Source organism: Salmo salar, chromosome 15 (genome assembly GCF_965601325.2).
Source record: "Salmo salar chromosome 15, fSalSal1, whole genome shotgun sequence".
Lineage (NCBI taxonomy): Eukaryota > Metazoa > Chordata > Actinopteri > Salmoniformes > Salmonidae > Salmo > Salmo salar.
In genome coordinates this window covers 107,292,065-107,316,793 of record NC_138305.1, presented here as the reverse complement: position 1 = coordinate 107,316,793, position 24,729 = coordinate 107,292,065, and the positions used below count along the sequence as shown (strand labels likewise).

General features: G+C 43.1%; 1 protein-coding gene across 1 annotated transcript in view; it reads left to right on the top strand.

Moving 5' to 3' along the window:
- Positions 1 to 22,851, top strand: part of LOC106572865 (sortilin) — a 123,861-nt gene extending 101,010 nt beyond the window's left edge. Inside the window, exons 2-19 of the mRNA XM_014147408.3 lie at positions 586 to 645; positions 1,758 to 1,831; positions 1,934 to 2,036; positions 2,330 to 2,491; positions 5,040 to 5,113; positions 7,439 to 7,488; positions 9,622 to 9,749; positions 9,922 to 10,066; positions 11,035 to 11,190; positions 12,699 to 12,908; positions 16,326 to 16,494; positions 16,821 to 17,011; positions 17,218 to 17,407; positions 18,058 to 18,174; positions 18,382 to 18,493; positions 18,966 to 19,066; positions 21,382 to 21,505; positions 21,701 to 22,851. Coding sequence (XP_014002883.1) covers positions 586 to 645; positions 1,758 to 1,831; positions 1,934 to 2,036; positions 2,330 to 2,491; positions 5,040 to 5,113; positions 7,439 to 7,488; positions 9,622 to 9,749; positions 9,922 to 10,066; positions 11,035 to 11,190; positions 12,699 to 12,908; positions 16,326 to 16,494; positions 16,821 to 17,011; positions 17,218 to 17,407; positions 18,058 to 18,174; positions 18,382 to 18,493; positions 18,966 to 19,066; positions 21,382 to 21,505; positions 21,701 to 21,715 — 2,181 coding nt within the window. The 3' untranslated portion in view covers positions 21,716 to 22,851. The remainder of the gene's footprint in view (positions 1 to 585; positions 646 to 1,757; positions 1,832 to 1,933; positions 2,037 to 2,329; positions 2,492 to 5,039; positions 5,114 to 7,438; positions 7,489 to 9,621; positions 9,750 to 9,921; positions 10,067 to 11,034; positions 11,191 to 12,698; positions 12,909 to 16,325; positions 16,495 to 16,820; positions 17,012 to 17,217; positions 17,408 to 18,057; positions 18,175 to 18,381; positions 18,494 to 18,965; positions 19,067 to 21,381; positions 21,506 to 21,700) is intronic.
- The last annotated feature ends 1,878 nt before the right edge of the window (positions 22,852 to 24,729 follow it).

Sequence of the window (24,729 nt, the reverse complement as noted above, 5' to 3'; positions counted from 1 at the left end):
GTACAGCATTAGTTTGGGAGAGGTATGGTACAGCATTAGGGAGGGAGAGGTATGGTACAGCATTAGGGAGGGAGAGGTATGGTACAGCATTAGGGAGGGAGAGGTATGGTACAGCATTAGGGAGGGAGAGGTATGGTACAGCATTAGGGAGGGAGAGGTATGGTACAGCACTAGGTAGGGAGAGGTAGAGGTATGTTACAGCATTAGGTAGGGAGAGGGAGAGGTATGGTACAGCACTAGGTTGGGAGAGGGAGAGGTATGGTACAGCACTAGGTTGGGCGAGGGAGAGGTATGGTACAGCATTAGCTTCACGGCTGGTTGAAAAGATGCTACTGGCATGTGAACACAGTCAGATTAGGGGAATTACTTTATTGCAATTTCCTTTATTACTTTATGAGGCCTACATTATCAGACCCACTGCTGCTAGTATTTAAGGTCATGTATGAATGAAACCATTTCTGGATGACTCACACACTGCATGAGTAATGTGATGGCTTACACATGATGTTATACATGATGTTGTGATGGATATCAGTCTGTGAACAATAAACAGAACGTGTCTGCTTTTCTCTCTTTTCCTCTCAGTTTTCCTTCAATGACCTGAGTGGGTCCGTGTCACTGGCCTGGGTTGGAGACTCCACCGGGGTGAGTTTGGTGTTCCATTCTGTCCCTATTACGTACTGATATAACTAAATGATCGTTATGTCAAACCAGAGTCTCAAACTTATAGATGGAATGAAGTGTTGTATAACTATCCTTACTGGTGTTCTATAGTAGACCTTACTGGTGTTCTATACCAGACCTTACTGGTGTTCTATAGTAGACCTTACTGGTGTTCTATAGTAGACCTTACTGGTGTTCTATAGTAGACCTTACTGGTGTTCTATAGTAGACCTTACTGGTGTTCTATAGTAGACCTTACTGGTGTTCTATACCAGACCTTACTGGTGTTCTATACCAGACCTTACTGGTGTTCTATAGTAGACCTTACTGGTGTTCTATAGTAGACCTTACTGGTGTTCTATACCAGACCTTACTGGTGTTCTATAGTAGACCTTACTGGTGTTCTATAGTAGACCTTACTGGTGTTCTATAGTAGACCTTACTGGTGTTCTATAGTAGACCTTACTGGTGTTCTGTAGTAGACCTTACTGGTGTTCTGTAGTAGACCTTACTGGTGTTCTATACCAGACCTTACTGGTGTTCTATACCGGACCTTACTGGTGTTCTATACCGGACCTTACTGGTGTTCTATACCGGACCTTACTGGTGTTCTATACCGGACCTTACTGGTGTTCTATACCGGACCTTACTGGTGTTCTATACCGGACCGTACTGGGGTTCTATACCGGACCGTACTGGGGTTCTATACCGGACCGTACTGGGGTTCTATACCGGACCTTACTGGTGTTCTATACCGGACCTTACTGGTGTTCTATACCGGACCGTACTGGTGTTCTATACCGGACCGTACTGGTGTTCTATACCGGACCGTACAAGGGGTTCTATACCGGACCGTACAAGGGGTTCTATACCGGACCGTACAAGGGGTTCTATACCGGACCGTACAAGGGGTTCTATACCGGACCGTACAAGGGGTTCTATACCGGACCTTACAAGGGGTTCTATACCGGACCTTACAAGGGGTTCTATACCGGACCTTACAAGGGGTTCTATGCCAGACCTTACTGGGGTTTTATGCCAGACCTTACGGGCGCGCTCTATGCCAGTCCTAAAGCTAGACTTGTTCTCTACAGGTCATCCTGGCTTTGACAACATTCCAGGTTCCATTCTTCATGTTGAGATTCGCCCAGTCCAAACTCTATCGAAGGTAAGAGCAGACTGATTCATCACCAGTTGTGTCAAAGATTTTCTGTGATAAAATATAGCCAGATATTATTTGAGTTGTTGAATATTAAGTTTGCTTCCTCAGTGAGAACTATGGGAAGTCGTTCCAGGATGTCACAAACCTCATCAACAACACTTTCATCAGAACAGAGTTCGGCATCGCCATCGGACCAGAGAACTCTGGGAAGGTAAGATGTGTTTTTAGAACCTGTGAACTATCTTACGTGTTAATGGCATGTTCTAGAAGACAAATTTCTGAAATTAATGGCAACACTTTACTGAAAGACTGCAGGTATAACCTTGTTAGTTTTCTATGCATGTATGAACCTTTACTGTCCCGTATCAAGGCTTATAGTATGTTATATCTCCCTAATGTATCAAAAGACGTGTGATGTTGTAGACCACTGTTCAATGTTCAGAATCGTTCTATGAGTTCAATGGGACATATCATCATTTGGTTTGCCTGTCCTGCTCCTCCCAGGTGATCCTGACAGGTGATGTGTCTGGCAGCCTGGGATCTCGTATCTTTATCTCCAAAGACTTTGGGAACAGCTTTGAACACCAGGACCTTCCCTTCAACCCTTTGATGCAGATCACATACAACCCCAGAGATGCCAACGTACTCCTGGTTATCAGCAACACTGTGAGTCTGGGGGGGGGTCAGGGGGGGGGCGTGTGGAGGGTGAGGAGTACTACAAATTATTATTCTCTTAACACCCAGACCCATCGACACACATAACCTATCAGTACTTTTACAACACCAGTTGTCTAGTCAGCCTCATCATGTACCTCTCAGGGTTGATAGAAGCTGTTTAGAGCCTCTCTGTCTAAATCACTTTATTTAGAGCTAAATTGAAATGTTTCTTACAGAAGAAATATGAGAAACGTATACATGAGCATGGTAGCAATTGAATGGGAACAGTTTGGAGATCATGGGAAAATGAATTGAATGGGAACAGTTTGGAGATCATGGGAAAATGATTAGACCAAAGGTGAGGACACAACAGTTCACCTGACACAAGATTGAATACAAACATTACACTTTATTTTTTGGGGGGACATTTTACATTTACTGTACTTTTTACTGCATTTGTTGATAAAGAAATTTAAAAAAATGCTCAGATGTGCGAGTGCCTTTTGAAATCTTTTTTGCAGGTGCCTGGCAACAGTAGAACAAGATGAAGGAGAAGGGAAACCGCACACTGCTCTTGATAGTATCACTGATATTTAATAAGCTTATGCTTACACGTGGCCCGGGGTTATACGCTTACACGTGGCCCGGGGTTATACGCTTACACGTGGCCCGGGGTTATACGCTTACACGTGGCCCGGGGTTATACGCTTACACGTGGCCCGGGGTTATACGCTTACACGTGGCCCGGGGTTATACGCTTACACGTGGCCCGGGGTTATATGCTTACACGTAAGCTTATTAAATATCAGTGATACTATCAAGAGCAGTGTCCTTTTTTTTCCCTTCATCGTGATAAAGAAATCTGAAAATGGTCTGAATACGTTCATTAGCATGATACGAATGTCTGGATAATGTGGGGTAGGTGCAACATAAGGATGTCTGGATAATGTGGGGTAGGTGCAACATAAGGATGTCTGGATAATGTGGGGTAGGTGCAACATAAGGATGTCTGGATAATGTGGGGTAGGTGCAACATAAGGATGTGCGTGTGACCACAAACGTTTCTATAGAAGGTGCAACATAAGACAAAAAAAGTGAGATGGCTAACACCTCTCCAAAGTGTGCACAGTGCCAAAGCATATTCAAATCTTCAACTATTAGGTACTTTTTGGAGCTCTACTTGCTGTGCCGTTGAGGAACTAGAGCAAGCACACTTGTAGATGTTTTGTTTGGAACACAACCCTGCTTCCCAGCCATCACACAATTACTGTTGTTGTTTACGCAATCCAAAAATGGTCCCTTTTTATAAATCGCAATTTGGGTCAGGTTGTCATGATATGAAAGTCTGATCTATTGCCAACATGATTTGATTAAGTTATAAAATATGATCTTACAGTGTTAGGCTTTCACAGGGTAATTCAGAAGAAATGGACCATAATGTTGATGCACATAGAAAAGAGGTCATGCAGTGGAAAAACGCACCTGAATGCAAATGTTCTTCACAATAAACACAGGCACATTCTGTTCAGAACAACCCCAGGCTATGACGACAGGTCATCTTGTAACTGTACATCAAACATGGTGATCATAAACGTTGACACTGTGTATATGACATGAGTTTCTTATGATATGGAAATGTGAAGTGCATATATGGACTCACGGTTGTCTGGCTTGCTTGTATGATATCAAAGCGGTATTTTATTATAAACCGTCTCATCTTTCAAAATAACATATAAGTCCTCTTAATTTACAGCATTCCCCCCCCCCCCCCCCCCCCAGTCAGACAACAATAATTTTAGCAAAAGTAGCTAAATTATCTGAAGGGATGGAGGGTAACTTGTTGTGGTTTCCAGTTCAGAACGTCTGTCAGTCTAAACCCATACAGCTGGGTGAAGCACAGAGCCAGGGCTCTGATGTCATGTTACTGTACAGGCGCTGCATTCCAATGAAGGCGCTTATCAGTGCCCAAATCTGACATTTTCAACCCGGATACGGGTACGAGTGTAAAGGGCTACATGTGTCAGTTGGCGCGTAAAGCTGTGGGAATCAAAACAAAACTAGAGAGAACATTATTGGGGCCATATATTTTGTTGTGAATATGGCAACAAAAGTTTATTTTTTATTTTTATTATTTTAGCCCTTTTTTTTTATCTTATCATTGCTGCAACTCCCCAATGGTCTCGGGAGGCAAAGGTCGAGTTAAGCGTCCTCCGAAACATGACCCGCCAAACCACGCTCCTTAACACCCGCCTGCTTAACCCGGAAGCCAGCCGCACCAATGTGTCGGAAGAAACACTGTTCAACTGACGACCGAAGTCATACTGCAGGCGCCTGGCTCGCCACAAGAGCGCAATGAGCCAAGTAAAGCTCCCCGGGCCAAACCATCCCCCAACTCGGATGACACTGGGCCTCCCGATCACGGCCGGTTGTGACACCCTGGGATCAAACCCGGGTCTGTAGTGACGCCTCAAGCACTGCGATGCATTGCCTTAGACCGCTGGCGCCACTCGGGAGGCCCAATTTATGTATTTTTAATACCCTTTTAAACCCTTTACAGAACGAGCTCTGGCTGTCAGAGGACTTTGGAGAGAACTGGAGGAAGATCCACGACATGGTGTGTCTGTTCAAATGGTAAGAGACATCAACTTTGGGTAAAGATATATAGCAAAGAGACATCAACTTTGGATAAAGATATATAGCAAAGAGACATCAACTTTGGGCAAAGAGACATCAACTTTGGGCAAAGATGTATAGTACAGTAGCAGAAGAACCCATCCTTACATGGTTGCCCACAGGGTAAGAGTTTGTAAAAGTTAGGATCTATTAGCAGCCAGTTATCCCATTGCTCATGGTCTGTTTTCAGTTCCTATAATGACCACTGTTGTTATGTAGACTGAACTGTATGTTCATTCCCTCTCTTAACTGCAGCTCAGTCCCTGTGGTTGATTTGCTGGAATTATATCAGCTTGACCTCTGCTCCCTCAGGTAGCTAGCTGATTAGTTGTAGATGTCGTATATTGAATAAACCCATAGAATTTGAATACTAGAATGGTGATGAACCTTCTTATGATGGTTCAAAGGTCAGACATATTGGTCAGGGAGATGGTCGACCACGTTTTGCTAGTGCTGTGCTAAGATATTGTTTAAAACAATGAATGTGAAGAATGTATCTGCACTGTATGTATGTTAGCTAGAGGAATGATTCCATAAATGCGCTGTATGTGTTTTAGAGGAATGATTCCATACATTTTTCTAATTAACTGCCAACATTCCATTCTAACAATGCAGTCAATCCACAGCCATACACTGGCTCGAATCAGTTTATGATAGGATTTAGACTGGCAGGTAGCCTAGCGGTTAGAGCATTGGGCCAGTAACTAAAAGGTCGCTGGTTTGAAAACCCAAGTCAACAAGGTGAAAAATCTGTCAGTGTGCCCATGTGCAAGACACTTAACCGTAATTTGCTTCAGGGGTGCCGTACTATGGCTGACCCTGTAAAATAACACATTTCACTGTGACACAAATATATGTATTATTTTGTATAACGTTGTAAATGCAACAAGTACTGATATTGTATCATATAATAGCACTTGCAGCTTTCCAAGAAAACCAAATCTGAGACATTTATGGTGTGTTAACATATATTTTTTTAGAGGCTATTTATATAGAAAATGTGTTTTTTAAAACATGTATAAACTGTATTTGTAATTATGACAAAATCCTAGGTTGACTATAATTCCATTACACAATTTGTGTTACATCACTTGCCTTACTTTTATTGTCCTGCATCAGTAAAAGCAGGAATTGCATCACCAATGCCTCTACTGCCATTCAATCCAATTAGACTGGTTTTGGATTTCTACCTGACCAAGATGGCTGCCATTTTCACCCAGTTATGGAACTTTGAGGGTTTAGTCCCTCTAGTAATTTAATAGGATCTCTATGAATAGACCAATAAGCTAGCTGATTTAGTTTTTTAGATGTAGTATGTTGAATAAACATACTAAATAAACATCAATATTGCCCCGACTGTTATCAGGGCACCATAAGCACTGTAAAACACACTGTAAAAGCAGGCAGTAAACTGGAATTCCAGTTATGTTAGTTAGTGTTTGACTATGTGTTCTCTGGGCCAAGCCCTACCCTGCAGAAGCTCTATTTTTGTGTAGAGGTATTTCCTGGTTCTGCCTGCATTGTGATGAAAGGGCGTCAGTAGTAGCTGTTGAGTGTTTGTTTACCCTCGCTGGTTCACTTTCTAGAGCTGCGACACCCAGAGCATCACAAGTAGTGTACAGTACACACACACACACACACACACACACACACACAGCGACATCACACCACCCAGCCTCTTCTCCCAGTCCCTAAAGACACAACCTGGGTAGAAACACAGGAATATAGGTCAAACTTAACTATGGCATGACAATACTTTTTGAAGACAAACACAGCAAAGTAGATATTTGAGAAGGGCATGGCTGTACAGTATGTAATGTGGGAGGGAATGTGTGATTTAAACTGTAACCAAGACGATAAAGCAAGTCACCGAGGTCCCATTAGGACGGCAGGATCAGCTGTTTGTCTCTTCAGCCTGTCTCAACTTCCATCATATCTCCAGCTGTACCAGTGTGTCCCAAACTATATCAGTCCAGTATACATTGAAAACGGTGATCTTGGTGCTGTACTAGGAACTAAACTTGTTTGGGTACAGCGGCAGGTAGCCTAATGGTTAGAGCGTTGGGCAAGTAACCGAAAGGTTGCTGGATCGAATCCCTAAGTGGACAAGGTAAAATAAAATCTGTCATTCTGAACAAGGTTGTTAACCCACTGTTCCCCGGTAGGCTGTCATTGTAAATAAGAATTTGTTCTTAACTGACTTGCCTAGTTCCATTTCTTAAAATAAATGTTTACAAAGGCTAGTAATGTGTGGTGACAGCTTGTCATCTTCTCTGTTTCCAGGGGGATGGACAGTAACATATTCTTCACCACCAGCCTCAATGGATCCTGCAGTAAGTGACAGACACCCCGTTCAATAGCTAATAAACTCTAGAATGTCTCTGTTGTAGTTGTAGTAGTAGTAGTAGTAGTAGTAGTAGTAGTAGTAGTAGTAGTAGTCTCTCTAGTAGTAGTAGTCTCTCTAGTCGTAGTAGTAGTCTCTCTAGTCGTAGTAGTCTCTCTAGTCGTAGTAGTCTCTCTAGTCGTAGTAGTCTCTCTAGTCGTAGTAGTCTCTCTAGTCGTAGTAGTAGGAGTCTCTAGTCGTAGTAGTAGGAGTCTCTAGTCGTAGGAGTCTCTAGTCGTAGTAGTAGGAGTCTCTAGTCGTAGTAGTAGGAGTCTCTAGTCGTAGGAGTCTCTAGTCGTAGTCGTAGGAGTCTCTAGTCGTAGTCGTCTCTCTAGTCGTAGGAGTCTCTCTAGTCGTAGGAGTCTCTCTAGTCGTAGGAGTCTCTCTAGTCGTAGTAGTCTCTCTAGTCGTAGTAGTAGGAGTCTCTAGTCGTAGTCGTAGGAGTCTCTAGTCGTAGTCGTAGGAGTCTCTAGTCGTAGTCGTAGGAGTCTCTAGTCGTAGTCGTAGGAGTCTCTCTAGTCGTAGGAGTCTCTCTAGTCGTAGTAGTAGGAGTCTCTCTAGTCGTAGGAGTCTCTCTAGTCGTAGTCGTAGGAGTCTCTCTAGTCGTAGTAGTAGGAGTCTCTCTAGTCGTAGTCGTAGGAGTCTCTCAGTCGTAGTCGTAGGAGTCTCTAGTCGTAGTCGTAGGAGTCTCTAGTCGTAGTAGTAGGAGTCTCTAGTCGTAGTAGTAGGAGTCTCTAGTCGTAGGAGTCTCTCTAGTCGTAGTAGTAGGAGGAGTCTCTCTAGTCGTAGTAGTAGGAGGAGTCTCTCTAGTCGTAGGAGTCTCTCTAGTCGTAGGAGTCTCTCTAGTCGTAGGAGTCTCTCTAGTCGTAGGAGTCTCTCTAGTCGTAGGAGTCTCTCTAGTCGTAGGAGTCTCTCTAGTCGTAGGAGTCTCGTAGGAGTCGTCAGTCTAGTCGTAGGAGTCTCTCTAGTCGTAGGAGTCTCTCTAGTCGTAGGAGTCTCTCTAGTCGTAGGAGTCTCTCTAGTCGTAGGGAGTCCTCTCTAGTCGTAGGAGTCTCTCTAGTCGTAGGAGTCTCTCTAGTCGTAGGAGTCTCTCTAGTCGTAGGAGTCGTCGGGTCTCTAGTCGTAGGAGTCTCTCTAGTCGTAGGAGTCTCTCTAGTCGTAGGAGTCTCTCTAGTCGTAGGAGTCTCTCTAGTCGTAGGAGTCTCTCTAGTCGTAGGAGTCTCTCTAGTCGTAGGAGTAGTAGGAGTCTCTCTAGTCGTAGGAGTAGTAGGAGTCTCTCTAGTCGTAGGAGTCTCTCTAGTCGTAGGAGTCTCTCTAGTCGTAGGAGTCTCTCTAGTCGTAGGAGTCTCTCTAGTCGTAGGAGTCTCTCTAGTCGTAGGAGTCTCTCTAGTCGTAGGAGTCTCTCTAGTCGTAGGAGTCTCTCTAGTCGTAGGAGTAGTAGGAGTCTCTCTAGTCGTAGGAGTAGTAGGAGTCTCTCTAGTCGTAGGAGTAGTAGGAGTCTCTCTAGTCGTAGGAGTAGTAGGAGTCTCTCTAGTCGTAGGAGTAGTAGGAGTCTCTCTAGTCGTAGGAGTAGTAGGAGTCTCTCTAGTCGTAGGAGTAGTAGGAGTCTCTCTAGTCGTAGGAGTAGTAGGAGTCTCTCTAGTCGTAGGAGTAGTAGGAGTCTCTAGTCGTAGGAGTAGTAGGAGTCTCTCTAGTCGTAGGAGTAGTAGGAGTCTCTAGTCGTAGGAGTAGTAGGAGTCTCTCTAGTCGTAGGAGTAGTAGGAGTCTCTCTAGTCGTAGGAGTAGTAGGAGTCTCTCTAGTCGTAGTAGGAGTCTCTCTAGTCGTAGTAGGAGTCTCTCTAGTCGTAGTAGGAGTCTCTCTAGTCGTAGTAGTAGTAGTAGGAGTCTCTCTAGTCGTAGTAGTAGTAGTAGGAGTCTCTCTAGTCGTAGTAGTAGTAGTAGGAGTCTCTCTAGTCGTAGTAGTAGTAGGAGTCTCTTGTGACAGACTGTCATAAATAGTTAATGTGGTTCTGGATTCCAAGATAAATAACTTGTTCTCCTTATCTATTCTTAAAGTTAGATATCATCTGTCTCTCCCTCTCAGATGACAGGGGGATGCTGGACTTGAGGAGGACTACGGACTATGGGAAGACCATCAAGACTGTTGCCACTAAGATCTTCTCTTTCGGCCTAGGGGGAAAGTTTCTGTTTGCCTCTGTTATGACTGGAACTGTAAGTATGAGGAAGTGTGTGTGTGTGGTCTACTTGTTTGCATAATGTTTGTGTTCCTGCTTTGAATGTAAGCTTGTTCTCTAAGCCTAAGGCCCTTCTCACTCTCTCTGTTTCTCTCTCTCTGTTTCTCTCTCTCTGTTTCTCTCTCTGTTTTTCTCCGGCCCTCCTCCAGGGTACTCTGAGGGTGATCCATGTGTCGACTAACCAGGGGGAGGAGTGGAACATGGCTCAGCTGCCTCCGGTTGGCCACGAGGAGTTCTATTCCATCCTGGCAGCCAATGAGGACATGGTGTTCATGCACGTGGACGAACCAGGAGGTGAGTCAATAGCCTATACTGTGTTCTTTCTTTTTATCTTAAAGTATTTCCACACAGTGTCTCAATAAATAACCAATGTTCTCTCCTCTTCCTGTCACTCTAGTTAACCATGTTGGATATGACCCCAATAGGACCAATGTTCTCTCCTCTTCCTGTCACTCTAGTTAACCATGTTGGATATGACCCCAATAGGACCAATGTTCTCTCCTCTTCCTGTCACTCTAGTTAACCATGTTGGATATGACCCCAATAGGACCAATGTTCTCTCCTCTTCCTGTCACTCTAGTTAACCATGTTGGATATGACCCCAATAGGACCAATGTTCTCTCCTCTTCCTGTCACTCTAGTTAACCATGTTGGATATGACCCCAATAGGACCAATGTTCTCTCCTCTTCCTGTCACTCTAGTTAACCATGTTGGATATGACCCCAATAGGACCAATGTTCTCTCCTCTTCCTGTCACTCTAGTTAACCATGTTGGATATGACCCCAATAGGACCAATGTTCTCTCTTCATCCTTTCCTCTACTCTTCTATTCCAGTCTTCCTCTCCTCTTCTTCATTTCTTTCCCTTTCTCCTCTTAATACAGCTCTCTTTAAGTTTGTAAATGCACCTCATGATCCATGCTGTAGCCTGCATTCACTTCTTCCCCATCTTAACACAGCACTCTTTAACTTTCTAAATGGATCATGACTTGGTTCTGTATGTGTCTAGACACTGGTGTTGGCACCATATATGTTCTCTATGACAGAGGGACTGTTTTAACATCCTTACATCTACCCATCTAAGTAACCTAATTTAAAAAAATCCCCATAATCCATCCGTTTTAGAGAGTAAATCTCCCTTCCTCTTCTACTCCTCCCATCATCTCATCCTCTGTTCCTCTTTTCCTTTCCTCATCACCTCCTCTCTTCCTCTCCTTCACTTAATACAGTAATAGAACTGTCTCTCTCCTATATGTCCCCAGACACAGGCTATGGCAGCATCTATGTGTCAGACGACAGGGGTACAGTGTACTCTAAGTCTCTGGAGCGTCACCTCTACACCACCACAGGGGGAGACACTGACTTCACCAACGTTACCTCTCTACGAGGGGTCTTCATCACCAGTATACTGGCAGAGGGTAGGTCTACACACACACACACACACACACACACACACACACACACACACACACACACACACACCTAAATGCACGCATAGACACACACACACACCTGCTTTAAGTGCCCCAACACTTAGAGCACTCAGACTCCTGTGTCCTCCGATTACGGTGTATTATATGCCAGTTATGAGGCCCAGTATGACTTTCCTTAGCTGTTCAGTGTGAGATCAGCTGCATGTCTACAGCAGCTCAGAAAGATCCAGTAGACCCATATACACTGGATTTATATATACACTCCATCTAACTTTAGGTATCAGCTGTCTGAGCAGCTTACCGATCACTGTACCTGTACACAGCCAATCTGTAAATAGCACACCCAACTACCTCATCCCCATATTATTATTTATCCTCTTGCTCTTTTGCATCCCAGTATCTCTATTTGCACATCATCATTTGCACATCATCATCTGCACATCTATCACTCCAGTATTAATGCTAAATTGTAATTATTTTCACCTCTAGGGCCTATTTATTGCCTACCTCCCTACTCTTCTACATTTGCACACACTGTACATAAATAGAAAAATCTTTATTTTCTTTTGTGTTATTGACTGTACGTTTGGTTTATGTGCAACTCTGTGTTGTTTTGGTCGCACTGCTTTGCTTTATCTTGGCCAGGTCACAGTTGTAAATGAGAACTTGTTCTCAACTGGCCAACCTGGTTAAATAAAGGTGAAATTAATAAAAATGTATTTATATGGACAGTGAAGCAACAACTTTGTCTCTTTACGCCAGTATTTGGGATTTGTTTCATATGAGGCGACAGTACAGAATGTCACCTTTTTATTTTAGGGTATTTTCATGCATATTTGTTTTACTGTTTAGAAATGAAAGCACTTTATGTATCTAGTCCCCCCATTTGAAGATGTTATAATTATATGGACAAATTCACTTGTGTGTATTATGATGTAGTCAAAAGTTTTTAGTATTTGGTCTCATTTTCCTAGCATACAATGTGCGCCCAATAGAAATGAATGGTAAATAATGTATTGTGTCATTTTGGAGTCACTTTTATTGTAAATAAGAATAAAATATGTTTCTGAACACTTCTACATTTTAAAGTGGATTCTACCATGATTTTAGCAAAAATAATTGGGAATAATGATGAGTGAGAAAGTTACAGGGGTACAGAATATACCCCCAAGACATGCTAACCTCTCAGTATTACCAATAATGGCGGAGGATAGCATTATTTTTTTTTGGTGGGGGGGGGGGGTGATCCTTGTTCTTACTTTAATATACTATAAGTGAATTTGTCCAAATACTTATTCAAATGGAGGGACAACATGCATAAAAGATACAAAGTGCTTTCATTTCTGTACTGTCGCCTCATGAAATATTTGATCGAAAATCCAAAATGCTGGAGTATAGAGACAAATAATTCATTTAAAAAAATACAAATAGCTTCACTGTCCAAATAAATACGTTGGGGGGGAGTAAATGTCTGTTGTTGTATTGTTGTCCAGATGGCTCGGTGCAGTCCGTGGTGTCCTTTGACCAGGGAGGGGAATGGGTGCCCCTGCAGAAACCTGCCAACACCAAGTGTGACTCCACAGCCAAAGACCCTGACAAGTGCAGTCTCCACATCCACGCAGCTTACAGCACGGCTATGAAGCTGAACGTCCCCATGCTGCCTCTCAGTGAACCAAACGCTGTAGGACTCATCATGGCTCACGGTAAATCGCACACATCTCCTTATTCATTCACCTGTTCATGACTGTGTCAATTTGACTAAGAAGAAAAGTCTGATCAAGCGCTAACACTCCGAGTCCCAGGCTTGACTCGGCCCGCTCCTGACCACTATCCCCTACCCTCTGACTCCCGCCCTCAGGGAGTGTTGGCGACACAATCTCTGTGATAATACCCAACGTGTTTTGGTCATTCAGCAGATGCTCTTTATTTTACCCAGGTTGTGGTATCCAATTGGTAGTTAGTCTTGTCTCGTCGCTGCAACTCCCACACGGACTTGGGAGAGGCGACGGTCGAGAGCCATGCGTCCTCCGAAACACAACCCAACTGCACTGCTTCTTGACAATGCCCATAACCCGGAAGCCAGCCGCACCAATGTGTCGGAGGAAACACCGTGTACTGCGCCCGGCCCACCACAGGAGTCACTAGTGCGCGTTGGGACAAGGACATCCCCACCCAGAATCTCTAGTGGCACAGTGATGCAGTACCTTAGACCACTGCGCCACTCGGGAGGCCCAGCAGACGCTCTTACCCAGAGCGACTTAGTGAAAATTCAACTAAGGTAGATAACCACAGTTGCTTTATTGAGAAACGCTTTACTTGCAATGACTATCAGCTAAATCCGTGCTAGTAGCAGAAGACAAGTGTTAGAATAATATGGCTTTGACCTCACATTTTAACCTTAAGTCATTAAATTACATGATTTATTAAATGGCGGTACGTATAGTAATTTCTACTTTGAAAAGTTGCAGAAATCAGATGTAAACCTCACTGTAAAAATATATCCATTACAATTGTATGTATGTATGTATGTATGTATGTATGTATGTATGTATGTATGTATGTATGTATGTATGTATGTATGTATGTATGTATGTATGTATGTATGTATGTATGTATGTATGTATGTATGTATGTATGTATGTATGTATGTATGTATGTATGTATGTATGTATGTATGTATGTATGTATGTATGTATGTATGTATGTATGTATGTATGTATGTATGTATGTATGTATGTATGTATGTATGTATGTATGTATGTATGTATGTATGTATGTATGTATGTATGTATGTATGTATGTATGTATGTATGTATGTATGTATGTATGTATGTATGTATGTATGTATGTATGTATGTATGTATGTATGTATGTATGTATGTATGTATGTATGTATGTATGTATGTATGTATGTATGTATGTATGTATGTATGTATGTATGTATGTATGTATGTATGTATGTATGTATGTATGTATGTATGTATGTATGTATGTATGTATGTATGTATGTATGTATGTATGTATGTATGTATGTATGTATGTATGTATGTATGTATGTATGTATGTATGTATGTATGTATGTATGTATGTATGTATGTATGTATGTATGTATGTATGTATGTATGTATGTATGTATGTATGTATGTATGTATGTATGTATGTATGTATGTATGTATGTATGTATGTATGTATGTATGTATGTATGTATGTATGTATGTATGTATGTATGTATGTATGTATGTATGTATGTATGTATGTATGTATGTATGTATGTATGTATGTATGTATGTATGTATGTATGTATGTATGTATGTATGTATGTATGTATGTATGTATGTATGTATGTATGTATGTATGTATGTATGTATGTATGTATGTATGTATGTCATTATCCATTACAATTGTTAGGTGGGCGGCGCAGGTGAACCCAGGTGCAGATTCAGACTAGGAGACAGGGATAAGGTAACTAAGGTATTTGTTGAAAAGCGGGGGATAGATGGGGTGCAGGCCAGGGGAAGCTCGGGCGGCAAGCAGGGAACCAGGAACTGAGGCTGGGGCAAGGGAAGTAGGGACAGAGTAAGCAGGTCCGGAGCGGAATCCAAGGAAGCAGTAGAGCGGGGGTCCAGGGCAGGGAAGCAGGACTGACGAGACAAGGGACTGGAGACAGGGACCTGAGTCAGAGCGGACGGAACTGTAGCGGAGAGAAAAGCAGCGTCAGGCTAGGGGAAAAACTGGCACAACAGGATAACAATATCTATGCAGGAACAAATGGCTTGAACCACAGACTGACTGAGCAGAGGCTACGATCTGGCAGCGTGGAAGTGGCAGGGCTGAGTCTTTGTAGAGATCTGCTCTGCCCTGTCGAGGCAGAGCAGGGGCTGCACAAACCCGGTGATTACATTAATGGACAAACCAATGGAATGTGAGAAGTACTGCGCTTCAACATTATTGAGGACGATGGACAAAGACATCATTTTAAAATCACAGGGAGGTAATTCACCAAAATATTCATCAGGATAATCGAAATGATCTTGAACGTCCTCATCTTCACGTTATTTGTCCCCTCCCTGTCCCCTTCCCTTGGCCCAGGCTGTTTCAGAACCCTGAGAACTGAGGCAGCAGAACATCACAGACGTCAGGAGGCAGTACAGAACCAAGTAAGCATAGTTGTATGTAGGCATTCCAATCGGAAGCACACCGAACAAACTGTCCCCCAGAACAATCAGCCAGGCAACACAACAACAGCCCACCCTGTGTGTCAGGGGTTTGTGCTCCACACAGATGCAGCACTGGAACAGGGGTTAACCAGTGAACAAGAGACCCATACCAAATGCTGCAAGACGTGAGACTGCAGTTGTTTTGATGTGGAATGCTGACAATGAAGAAAATGGGTGACTGGTAGAAGAGGACGTCGGACACGGCCAGGTTGAGAGAAGAAGAAGTCGCCCCTCTCGCTCCGGTCACTATCAGCCACAGGAAGTAGCCATTGGTGGGGACACTCGGGATGAGATTGATTTCGCAGGAAGTGAAAGTGTTGCTGAAATTCCGTTGTGCATAAAAGTCAGCTACTGAAGTTCTGTTTGTCTCTGAGATGAAAGGAACACACCTAAATGGACGGAGTTCTCCTCTGGTCTGGAAAGTGTTGAGGCTACGTTACATAGACAAGATGATGCTTGAGTGCTGCAATACACACACACACACACACACACACACACACACACACACACACACACACACACACACACACACACACACACACACCTGTGTCTTTACATTGATGGGCCACACCTGACATGCAAAATGTTGACATGCAAAATGTAATCTATATCACACCACTATATGCCATGTTGTGTGCTATGAATGTGCTATGGATGTGTCATGGGTATGGTTGGGAGTTTTTCCTGCCAGGTCAAATGGTACTGAAGGTTTACCATATAATGTTATTTAAAGGGTCAGTCTGGGATTGGTTCATCAATAAATAAATAAAAAATGAACTTAAAAATATGATATACTGTATAGCCATTGATTCTTGAAGAATATAACTTGTAAATGCCTCATGGGCATAGACGACCTACACCTTGCTGTCTATTTGAATTGACCTCTGACCCCCTAACCCACAGGGAGTGTGGGCGATGCCATCTCTGTGATGAAGCCTGACGTATTCGTGTCAGATGATGGGGGTTACACCTGGCTGCAGGCCCTGGAGGGACCTCACCACTATGCCATCCTGGACTCTGGTGGACTGCTGGTGGCCGTGGAGCACTCTGCACAGCTCATCAAAGACATCAAGTACGTCTGTGTGTCCATAAGAAGGGCTCTGTTCTAAGTAGTGTACTATATAGGAAAAAGAAGGGCTCTGTGTTTTTAAAAGTAGTGTAATATATAGGGAATAGGCCAGGGAGTCATTTCAGAGGGCAAGGCGATGCAGGTAGCCTGGATCCCAGTCTCAGGCTATTCTGCTGTAAGACAATACTGGTATCCAGGCTAGAATGCAGAGGCCTCAAAAAACCTAAAGAACTGAAACATCTGCTAGGGCTTCCATAGAAAACCACGTTACGATTTAACACACCTCATGGCAAATGTTCTGACGTACGGTATGTGTTCTTTCCTGTCAGGTTTTCCACAGACGAGGGCCAGTGCTGGCACGTTCACCAGTTCACTAGCGATCCCATCCACTTCGCAGGGCTAGCGTCAGAGCCGGGGGCGAGGTCTATGAACGTCAGTGTCTGGGGCTACAGAGACTCTCTGCTCAGTCAGTACTGGGTATCTGTCACCGTCGACTTCAGAGAGCTGCTCACTAGAACCTGTGAGTACCAGGAGATACAATTAAACACTTCACACTACTTAGCCAACCTGAGCTGCACTGTATTGGCCTGTTTACGCAGCCGCATAACCAGTCTAAAGGAAACTGATGTAATATAGATGGGACTGACTGGGGTTCAAACCTGGTTCTCTTACACCTCAAAGAACTGTGTTAGCCTGCTGAGCTAAAGCCTCATGTCTGTTTCTCAGGTGAGGACCAGGACTACGTGCAGTGGCTGGCACACTCTGATGACATCAGCGACCCTAACGACGGCTGTATGCTGGGTTATAAGGAGAAGTTACTGCGTCTAAGGAAGGCCTCTGTCTGCTGGAATGGACGGGACTATGAGGTCAACAAGCAACCCACCCCCTGCTCCTGCACCCTGGATGACTTCATGTGGTCAGTGGTTCAATTACTTCAACTGTTGTTTGTAAACTGTAAATCCATGAGCATATTGCAGTTGTGTATTGTAAGGGCGATTAGAATACATTAAACTAAACTAGATTCAACTAGATTACAATAGATAAAACCATATTAGTATAGATTAGCTTAATTTATTTTGTTCAGGTCAGCACATCAGAAACATACAAATAATTCACTATGTTGTCTGTCCCTGTCTCTGTCTCTGTCCCGGTCTATCCCTCCCTCCCTGTCTCTCCCATCCTGTCTGTCCCTGTCTCTGTCCCTGTCCGTCCCGGTCTATCCCTCCCTCCCTGTCTCTCCCATCCTGTTTGTCTCTGTCCCTGTCTGTCTCTGTCCCTGTCCGTCCCGGTCTATCCCTCCCTCCCTCCCGCTCTGTCTCTCCCATCCTGTTTGTCTCTGTCCCTGTTTGTCTCTGTCTCTGTCCCTGTCCATCCCGGTCTATCCCTCCCTCCCTCCCTGTCTCTCCCATCCTGTTTGTCTCTGTCCCTGTTTGTCTCTGTCTCTGTCCCAGTCTATCCCTCCCTCCCTCCCGCTCTGTCTCTCCCATCCTATTTGTCTCTGTCTCTGTCCCGGTCTCACCCGGTCTGTCCCTGTTTTAACCTACTCCACGCTGCCCCCCCCTTTAGTGACTTTGGGTACTTTCGTAAAGAGAACAGCTCTGAGTGTGTGGAGCAGCCGGACCTGAAGGGCCACATTCTGGAGTTCTGTCTGCAAGGCAAGGAGGAGCTGCTGCAGACCAGAGGGTAAGGCCCTGTGTTCCAACCTGGGTCTCGAGACCGTGTTAGCCCACTGAGTGAAAGCCTAGGAATTAGCTTGGGGATGCTAACACAAGCCATCTAAGTCTCAGACAAAGCTACTCATCACACAAGTGTGGATCACCGAACCGCCTTCATGAAGATACTCTGTTTGTGACCGTGACTGACCACTAAGCATGTCCTCTTGGTCCACAGCTATAGGAAGATCCCTGGGGATAAGTGTGAGGGAGGAACACAGCCGGAGAGGAAAGAGATCAACCTCAGTAAGAGGTGTGTCAGTGATCTGCTGGGAACTCAGGAACTACTGGTTAGTAGAAATATATGTTAGTGGATCTCATTGGTCCTGGTCTACGATGGACCATAATCCAGTGGTAGTCTAGTGCATTTTGACTCCACCCCTAGCAGAAAAGCTGTCATTTACATCCAGTTGAATTGGGTCATAATGACGTTATTTCAACCAGTTTAGCCTGCTGGGGGTGGAGCCAAAACTCCCCAGACTACCACTGGATCTCATTGGTCCTGTTATGCAATGACTGACCACTGCAACATGACTATGGAGGTGATGCTCCACCACTGTCAGTAGTAATGCTAACATTACTTTCTTATTTCTGTAAGTCTTACTCTACTCTCTCTCTCTCTCTCTCTCTCTCTCTCTCTCTCTCTCTCTCTCTCTCTCTCTCTCTCTCTCTCTCTCTCTCTGTATCTCTGTATCTCTCTCTGTATCTCTGTATCTCTCTCTGTATCTCTGTATCTCTCTCTGTATCTCTCCGCTCCTACAGATGGACGGCCATGCACCCATCGTAGTGACTGTTTTAATCATTGTGCTGCTCGCAATTGTAGCTGGGGTCCTCATCGTCAAGAAGTATGTCTGCGGTGGCAGGTCAGTAGAGCTGTTTTTATGATTCATTTATGTTTTAGATCAGGACAGTAGAGCTGTTTTTTATGATTCATTATGTTTTAGATCAGGACAGTAGAGCTGTTTTTAATGATTCATTATGTTTTAGATCAGGACAGTAGAGCTGTTTTTAATGATTCATTATGTTTTAGATCAGGACAGTAGAGCTGTTTTTAATGATTCATTATGTGGTTTTAGATCAGGACAGTAGAGCTGTTTTTAATGATTCATTATGTGGTTTTAGATCAGGACAGTAGAGCTGTTTTTAATGATTCATTATGTGGTTTTAGATCAGGTCAGTAGAGCTGTTTTTAATGATTCATTATGTGGTTTTAGATCAGGTCAGTAGAGCTGTTTTTAATGATTCATTATGTGGTTTTAGATCAGGACAGTAGAGCTGTTTTTAATGATTCATTATGTGGTTTTAGATCAGGACAGTAGAGCTGTTTTTATGATTCATTATGTGGTTTTAGATCAGGACAGTAGAGCTGTTTTTAATGATTCATTATGTGGTTTTAGATCAGGACAGTAGAGCTGTTTTTAATGATTCATTATGTTTTAGATCAGGACAGTAGAGCTGTTTTTAATGATTCATTATGTGGTTTTAGATCAGGACAGTAGAGCTGTTTTTAATGATTCATTATAGTTTTAGATCAGGACAGTAGAGCTGTTTTTAATGATTCATTATGTGGTTTTAGATCAGGTCAGTAGAGCTGTTTTTAATGATTCATTATGTGGTTTTAGATCAGGACAGTAGAGCTGTTTTTAATGATTCATTATGTGGTTTTAGATCAGGACAGTAGAGCTGTTTTTAATGATTCATTATGTGGTTTTAGATCAGGACAGTAGAGCTGTTTTTAATGATTCATTATGTGGTTTTAGATTCAGGAACAGTAGAGCTGTTTTTAATGATTCATTATTTTTAGATCAGGACAGTAGAGCTGTTTTAATGATTCATTATGTGGTTTTAGATCAGGCAGTAGAGCTGTTTTTAATGATTCATTATGTGGTTTTAGATCAGGACAGTAGAGCTGTTTTTAATGATTCATTATGTGGTTTTAGATCAGGACAGTAGAGCTGTTTTTATGATTCATTATGTGGTTTTAGATCAGGACAGTAGAGCTGTTTTTAATGATTCATTATGTGGTTTTAGATCAGGACAGTAGAGCTGTTTTTAATGATTCATTATGTTTTAGATCAGGACAGTAGAGCTGTTTTTAATGATTCATTATGTGGTTTTAGATCAGGACAGTAGAGCTGTTTTTAATGATTCATTATATTTTAGATCAGGACAGTAGAGCTGTTTTTAATGATTCATTATGTGGTTTTAGATCAGGTCAGTAGAGCTGTTTTTAATGATTCATTATGTGGTTTTAGATCAGGACAGTAGAGCTGTTTTTATGATTCATTATGTGGTTTTAGATCAGGACAGTAGAGCTGTTTTTAATGATTCATTATGTGGTTTTAGATCAGGACAGTAGAGCTGTTTTAATGATTCATTATGTGGTTTTAGATCAGGACAGTAGAGCTGTTTTTAATGATTCATTATGTTTTAGATCAGGACAGTAGAGCTGTTTTTAATGATTCATTATGTGGTTTTAGATCAGGACAGTAGAGCTGTTTTTAATGATTCATTATGTGGTTTTAGATCAGGTCAGTAGAGCTGTTTTTAATGATTCATTATGTGGTTTTAGATCAGGACAGTAGAGCTGTTTTTAATGATTCATTATGTGGTTTTAGATCAGGACAGTAGAGCTGTTTTTAATGATTCATTATGTGGTTTTAGATCAGGACAGTAGAGCTGTTTTTATGATTCATTATGTGGTTTTAGATCAGGACAGTAGAGCTGTTTTTAATGATTCATTATGTGGTTTTAGATCAGGACAGTAGAGCTGTTTTTATGATTCATTATGTGGTTTTAGATCAGGACAGTAGAGCTGTTTTTATGATTCATTATGTGGTTTTAGATCAGGACAGTAGAGCTGTTTTTTGCATTGTCATTATGGGATATTGTGTGTAGATTGATGAGGGGGAAAAACAGATTTAATACATTTTAGAATAAGGCTGTAAAAAGTCAAGGGGTCTGAATACTTTCCGAAGGCACTGTACATCCACAAAGAAGTGCAGAGAGCAAAGAGGCTGATCAGTAGTTTAGGAGAGAGCTGTAGAGAGCTTCTAATGATCCGAGCCGAGCCAAGCTATACTAAGCCAGTTACTCATGCACCATTAGTTTCTGGCACAACAATTGTGTGAAAGGGGTTTAAGGGGCTCAGTGTATCTGTTTGGATTGGCTCCCCCAGGTTCCTGGTACACAGCTACTCTGTCCTACAGCAGCATGCTGAGGCCCAGGGACTAGACGAGCCCCTAGACAGCAACCACACTCAGACCAGCAACGTTGCCGACTTCCACGATGATTCAGACGAGGTAATGTTACCATAGAAACACTTACACATCCTTTTTATTTGGTTATTTGTGCAGCCTTAGCACGTATTAAACAGATACAATATAGGTCAATATTTAGGTAGGGTAATGGCTGTCTCCATTGCTTGTGTTTTCTCTAGTCCTTTCTGTGAAAAGTCCACTTTCATAGAAATGTTTTTGTTCTCTGTGCTTCTGTAGGATCTTCTGGAGTAACAGATTGAACATGCAGCTCCCAAGAGGACCTACTTGTCTCCTGTCTGTCCTTTACAACCCAGAGACTCCTGCAGCTACAAGAGGAATCTAGTCTCCTGTCTGTCCTGAGGCTCACTGCTCTACATCAAAGAACATGTTTCTTCTATCTGTACAACCAGAGGCTCACTGCTGCTCTCTCCTTCGCCTCCTGCTACTTCCTCCTTCCCTCCCTCCACCATGACCCATGACCCTTGACCTCTAACCCCTGACCTTCCGGCGCCTGGCGGAGAGTTGTTCTAGTGCAGCTCTCATCAGTGAGGTATCCAATGAGGCTTTGTGATCTGAGTGAGACATAATTCAGTAGGAGAGCAGAGGTCCAGCCGTGTTGTTGTGGTTGATTTAAAAAAAATAATAATAATAATGTATTCTCCAAGTTCCTTTTCTGTTGGGATGGAATGATGTGATGGTTCTGGACTGCTGGTGAATCTGGAATCATAGAACTGCTGTTTTAGAATCTGTTTTATGGTCATCGGGAGCTTCTCTTAATATCTACTGTAGCTAGACTCTTCAAACTAGTGAACGTAAACAGCACCATGACATTACGGGTTATACATCCCATTGCTTGGGACAGGGGATCTTGGGAAATATTATGTATACGTTTCTATTTAAGACATGTCCTTTTCCCCCCTCCCCTGCACTTACATAAAGATCTTTCATTTTTCATTGATGTGATTCGGGGTTGGGACTATGGTAAATAGGTTGAAGTTGGCTACTGTGGCTTGGTAAAGTTATTCTACCAAGCCACCCTATTCTTAACTATTTTTAACTATTTTGCTTGAATGATAAGATGCAAGTGGAAATATTTAGAAGCATTTAAAGTTAGATAGCAATAACATTGCTAAGCTTTCATTGCTTAGCTTTCATAGCAGGAATCAACCTCCTCCTCCTAAATTAAAGGGATGAATCCTAACATGAGAAATTTGGACTTAACTCAAACATTCACCTCCTAAATCATGCATTGATGTCAATGGTGTGAAAATGTGTTTTTTTTTTAAATATATATCTGAAGTTATGATTTGGCTATATTGGAAAAATAGAATAAGTCTATGTAAACATTGTATGCAGGTGTGAATCCCTAAAGCAGTAGTATACAAATAGCTATTGGCCTCATGCGTCCTCATTTCTCTACACAAATGATGTTTAATATATTGAGCTAATCCTACACTAGTGAAAGTAGAGCCAAATGTGAAGGAAGGACTATAGGAATCAATCGATGTAAACACCGGCGCTAAGGGCACATTTTAGAAATATAGTAACTGTTAATAAGATATCTGGACATCTTTGACGAAGCCATTTTGTTAGAAGAAATAGTTTTATAAGCTAACAATGTTGTATGGATGTCCAGCAGTTGACACTGGCGTGCCCGTTTTCAGTGTGTACAACAGACCTCTGTATGTACTGGAAGCTTGTATCTGAATATGATGCGCTAATACTACTGAATCACAAATTTTATTGTGGTCACCACATTACCTGAAAAATGTCATTGACTTAAGTTTCACCTAGACTAGGGTCATTCTAGCCCTGGAAGCCCATTTGGAACGATGGCCTTGGGAGACTAGTCATTCTAACTGGCAATATACACCTGCCAGGCGGTTTCTATTTGTTCCTAATACTATAGTCAGAAACAATTATTTTTAGAATAATACATGTACAGTAGAAGCTAAATTAAGTTCTTGAATGTTGAAAAACAAGACGCTGATAGCTTCCCATTTGAACTAGGCTACTTTAAATACTGTGGAGTCACATGATCTCTCCCTCTCAATAGTTTGCTGTTTTAAAACATTTGTTGTGCAAGCCTTTCCTCTTCCTCTCTCTTCTGGTGTCTTATACGTCCCTTTACATGGTGGACTTTTATTTATTTAGAATGATCTGATTGATTCTGAGTGCAGTAATGTAACTTATTGTGTGGATGATTATACAAATCAAATCACATTTTTTTGGTCACATACACAAATGCTTGTAAAGTGTCAAATATGGGGGTAGGGTCTGTCTAGTATGGGGGGTAGGGTCTGTCTAGTAGGGGGGTAGGGTCTGTCTAGTAGGGGGGTAGGGTCTGTCTAGTATGGGGGGTAGGGTCTGTCTAGTATGGGGGGTAGGGTCTGTCTAGTATGGGGGGTAGGGTCTGTCTAGTAGGGGGGTAGGGTCTGTCTAAAGGGGGGTAGGGTCTGTCTAGTAGGGGGGTAGGGTCTGTCTAGTATGGGGGGTAGGGTCTGTCTAGTATGGGGGGTAGGGTCTGTCTAGTATGGGGGGTAGGGTCTGTCTAGTATGGGGGGTAGGGTCTGTCTAGTATGGGGGGTAGGGTCTGTCTAGTATGGGGGGTAGGGTCTGTCTAGTTGGGGGGTAGGGTCTGTCTAGTAGGGGGGTAGGGTCTGTCTAGTAGGGTCTGTCTAGTAGGGGGGTAGGGTCTGTCTAGTATGGGTGGGTGGGGGGTCGTCAGTCTAGTATGGGGGTAGGGTCTGTCTAGGAGGGTCTGTCCTGGGGGGGGGGGGGGGGGGTCTGTCTAGGAGGGGGGGGGGGTCTGTCTAGTATGGGGGTAGAGTCTGTCTAGGAGGGTCTGTCCTGTGGGGGGGGGGGGGGGGGGGGGTCTGTCTAGGAGGGGGGGGTCTGTCTAGTATGGGGGTAGAGTCTGTCTAGGAGGGGGTGGGGGTAGGGCCTGTCCAGTGTGTGTGGGGGGTCTGTCTAGTCTGTGCCTTCCCAACGAGTGGTAAGTGTATGTACTGCCTGTTTAGAATAGTTTCTAGGTATCAGATCTGTCTGTGTATCCTTTCCACACGTTGTCAATGACGCCCCTAGATTAGCTAACTACAGTAAGAGCAATGTTAATAACGATTCCTTGAATTCAAACCAATAAAACATTACATGGTGACCTGCAATACCAACTACCCTGTTGTTTTGTGGAACAGTCCGCAGACTTCTCTCCTACCCATAATGCAATGGAAACAACATAACCCAATTCAATTTTACTCCCTGATCAT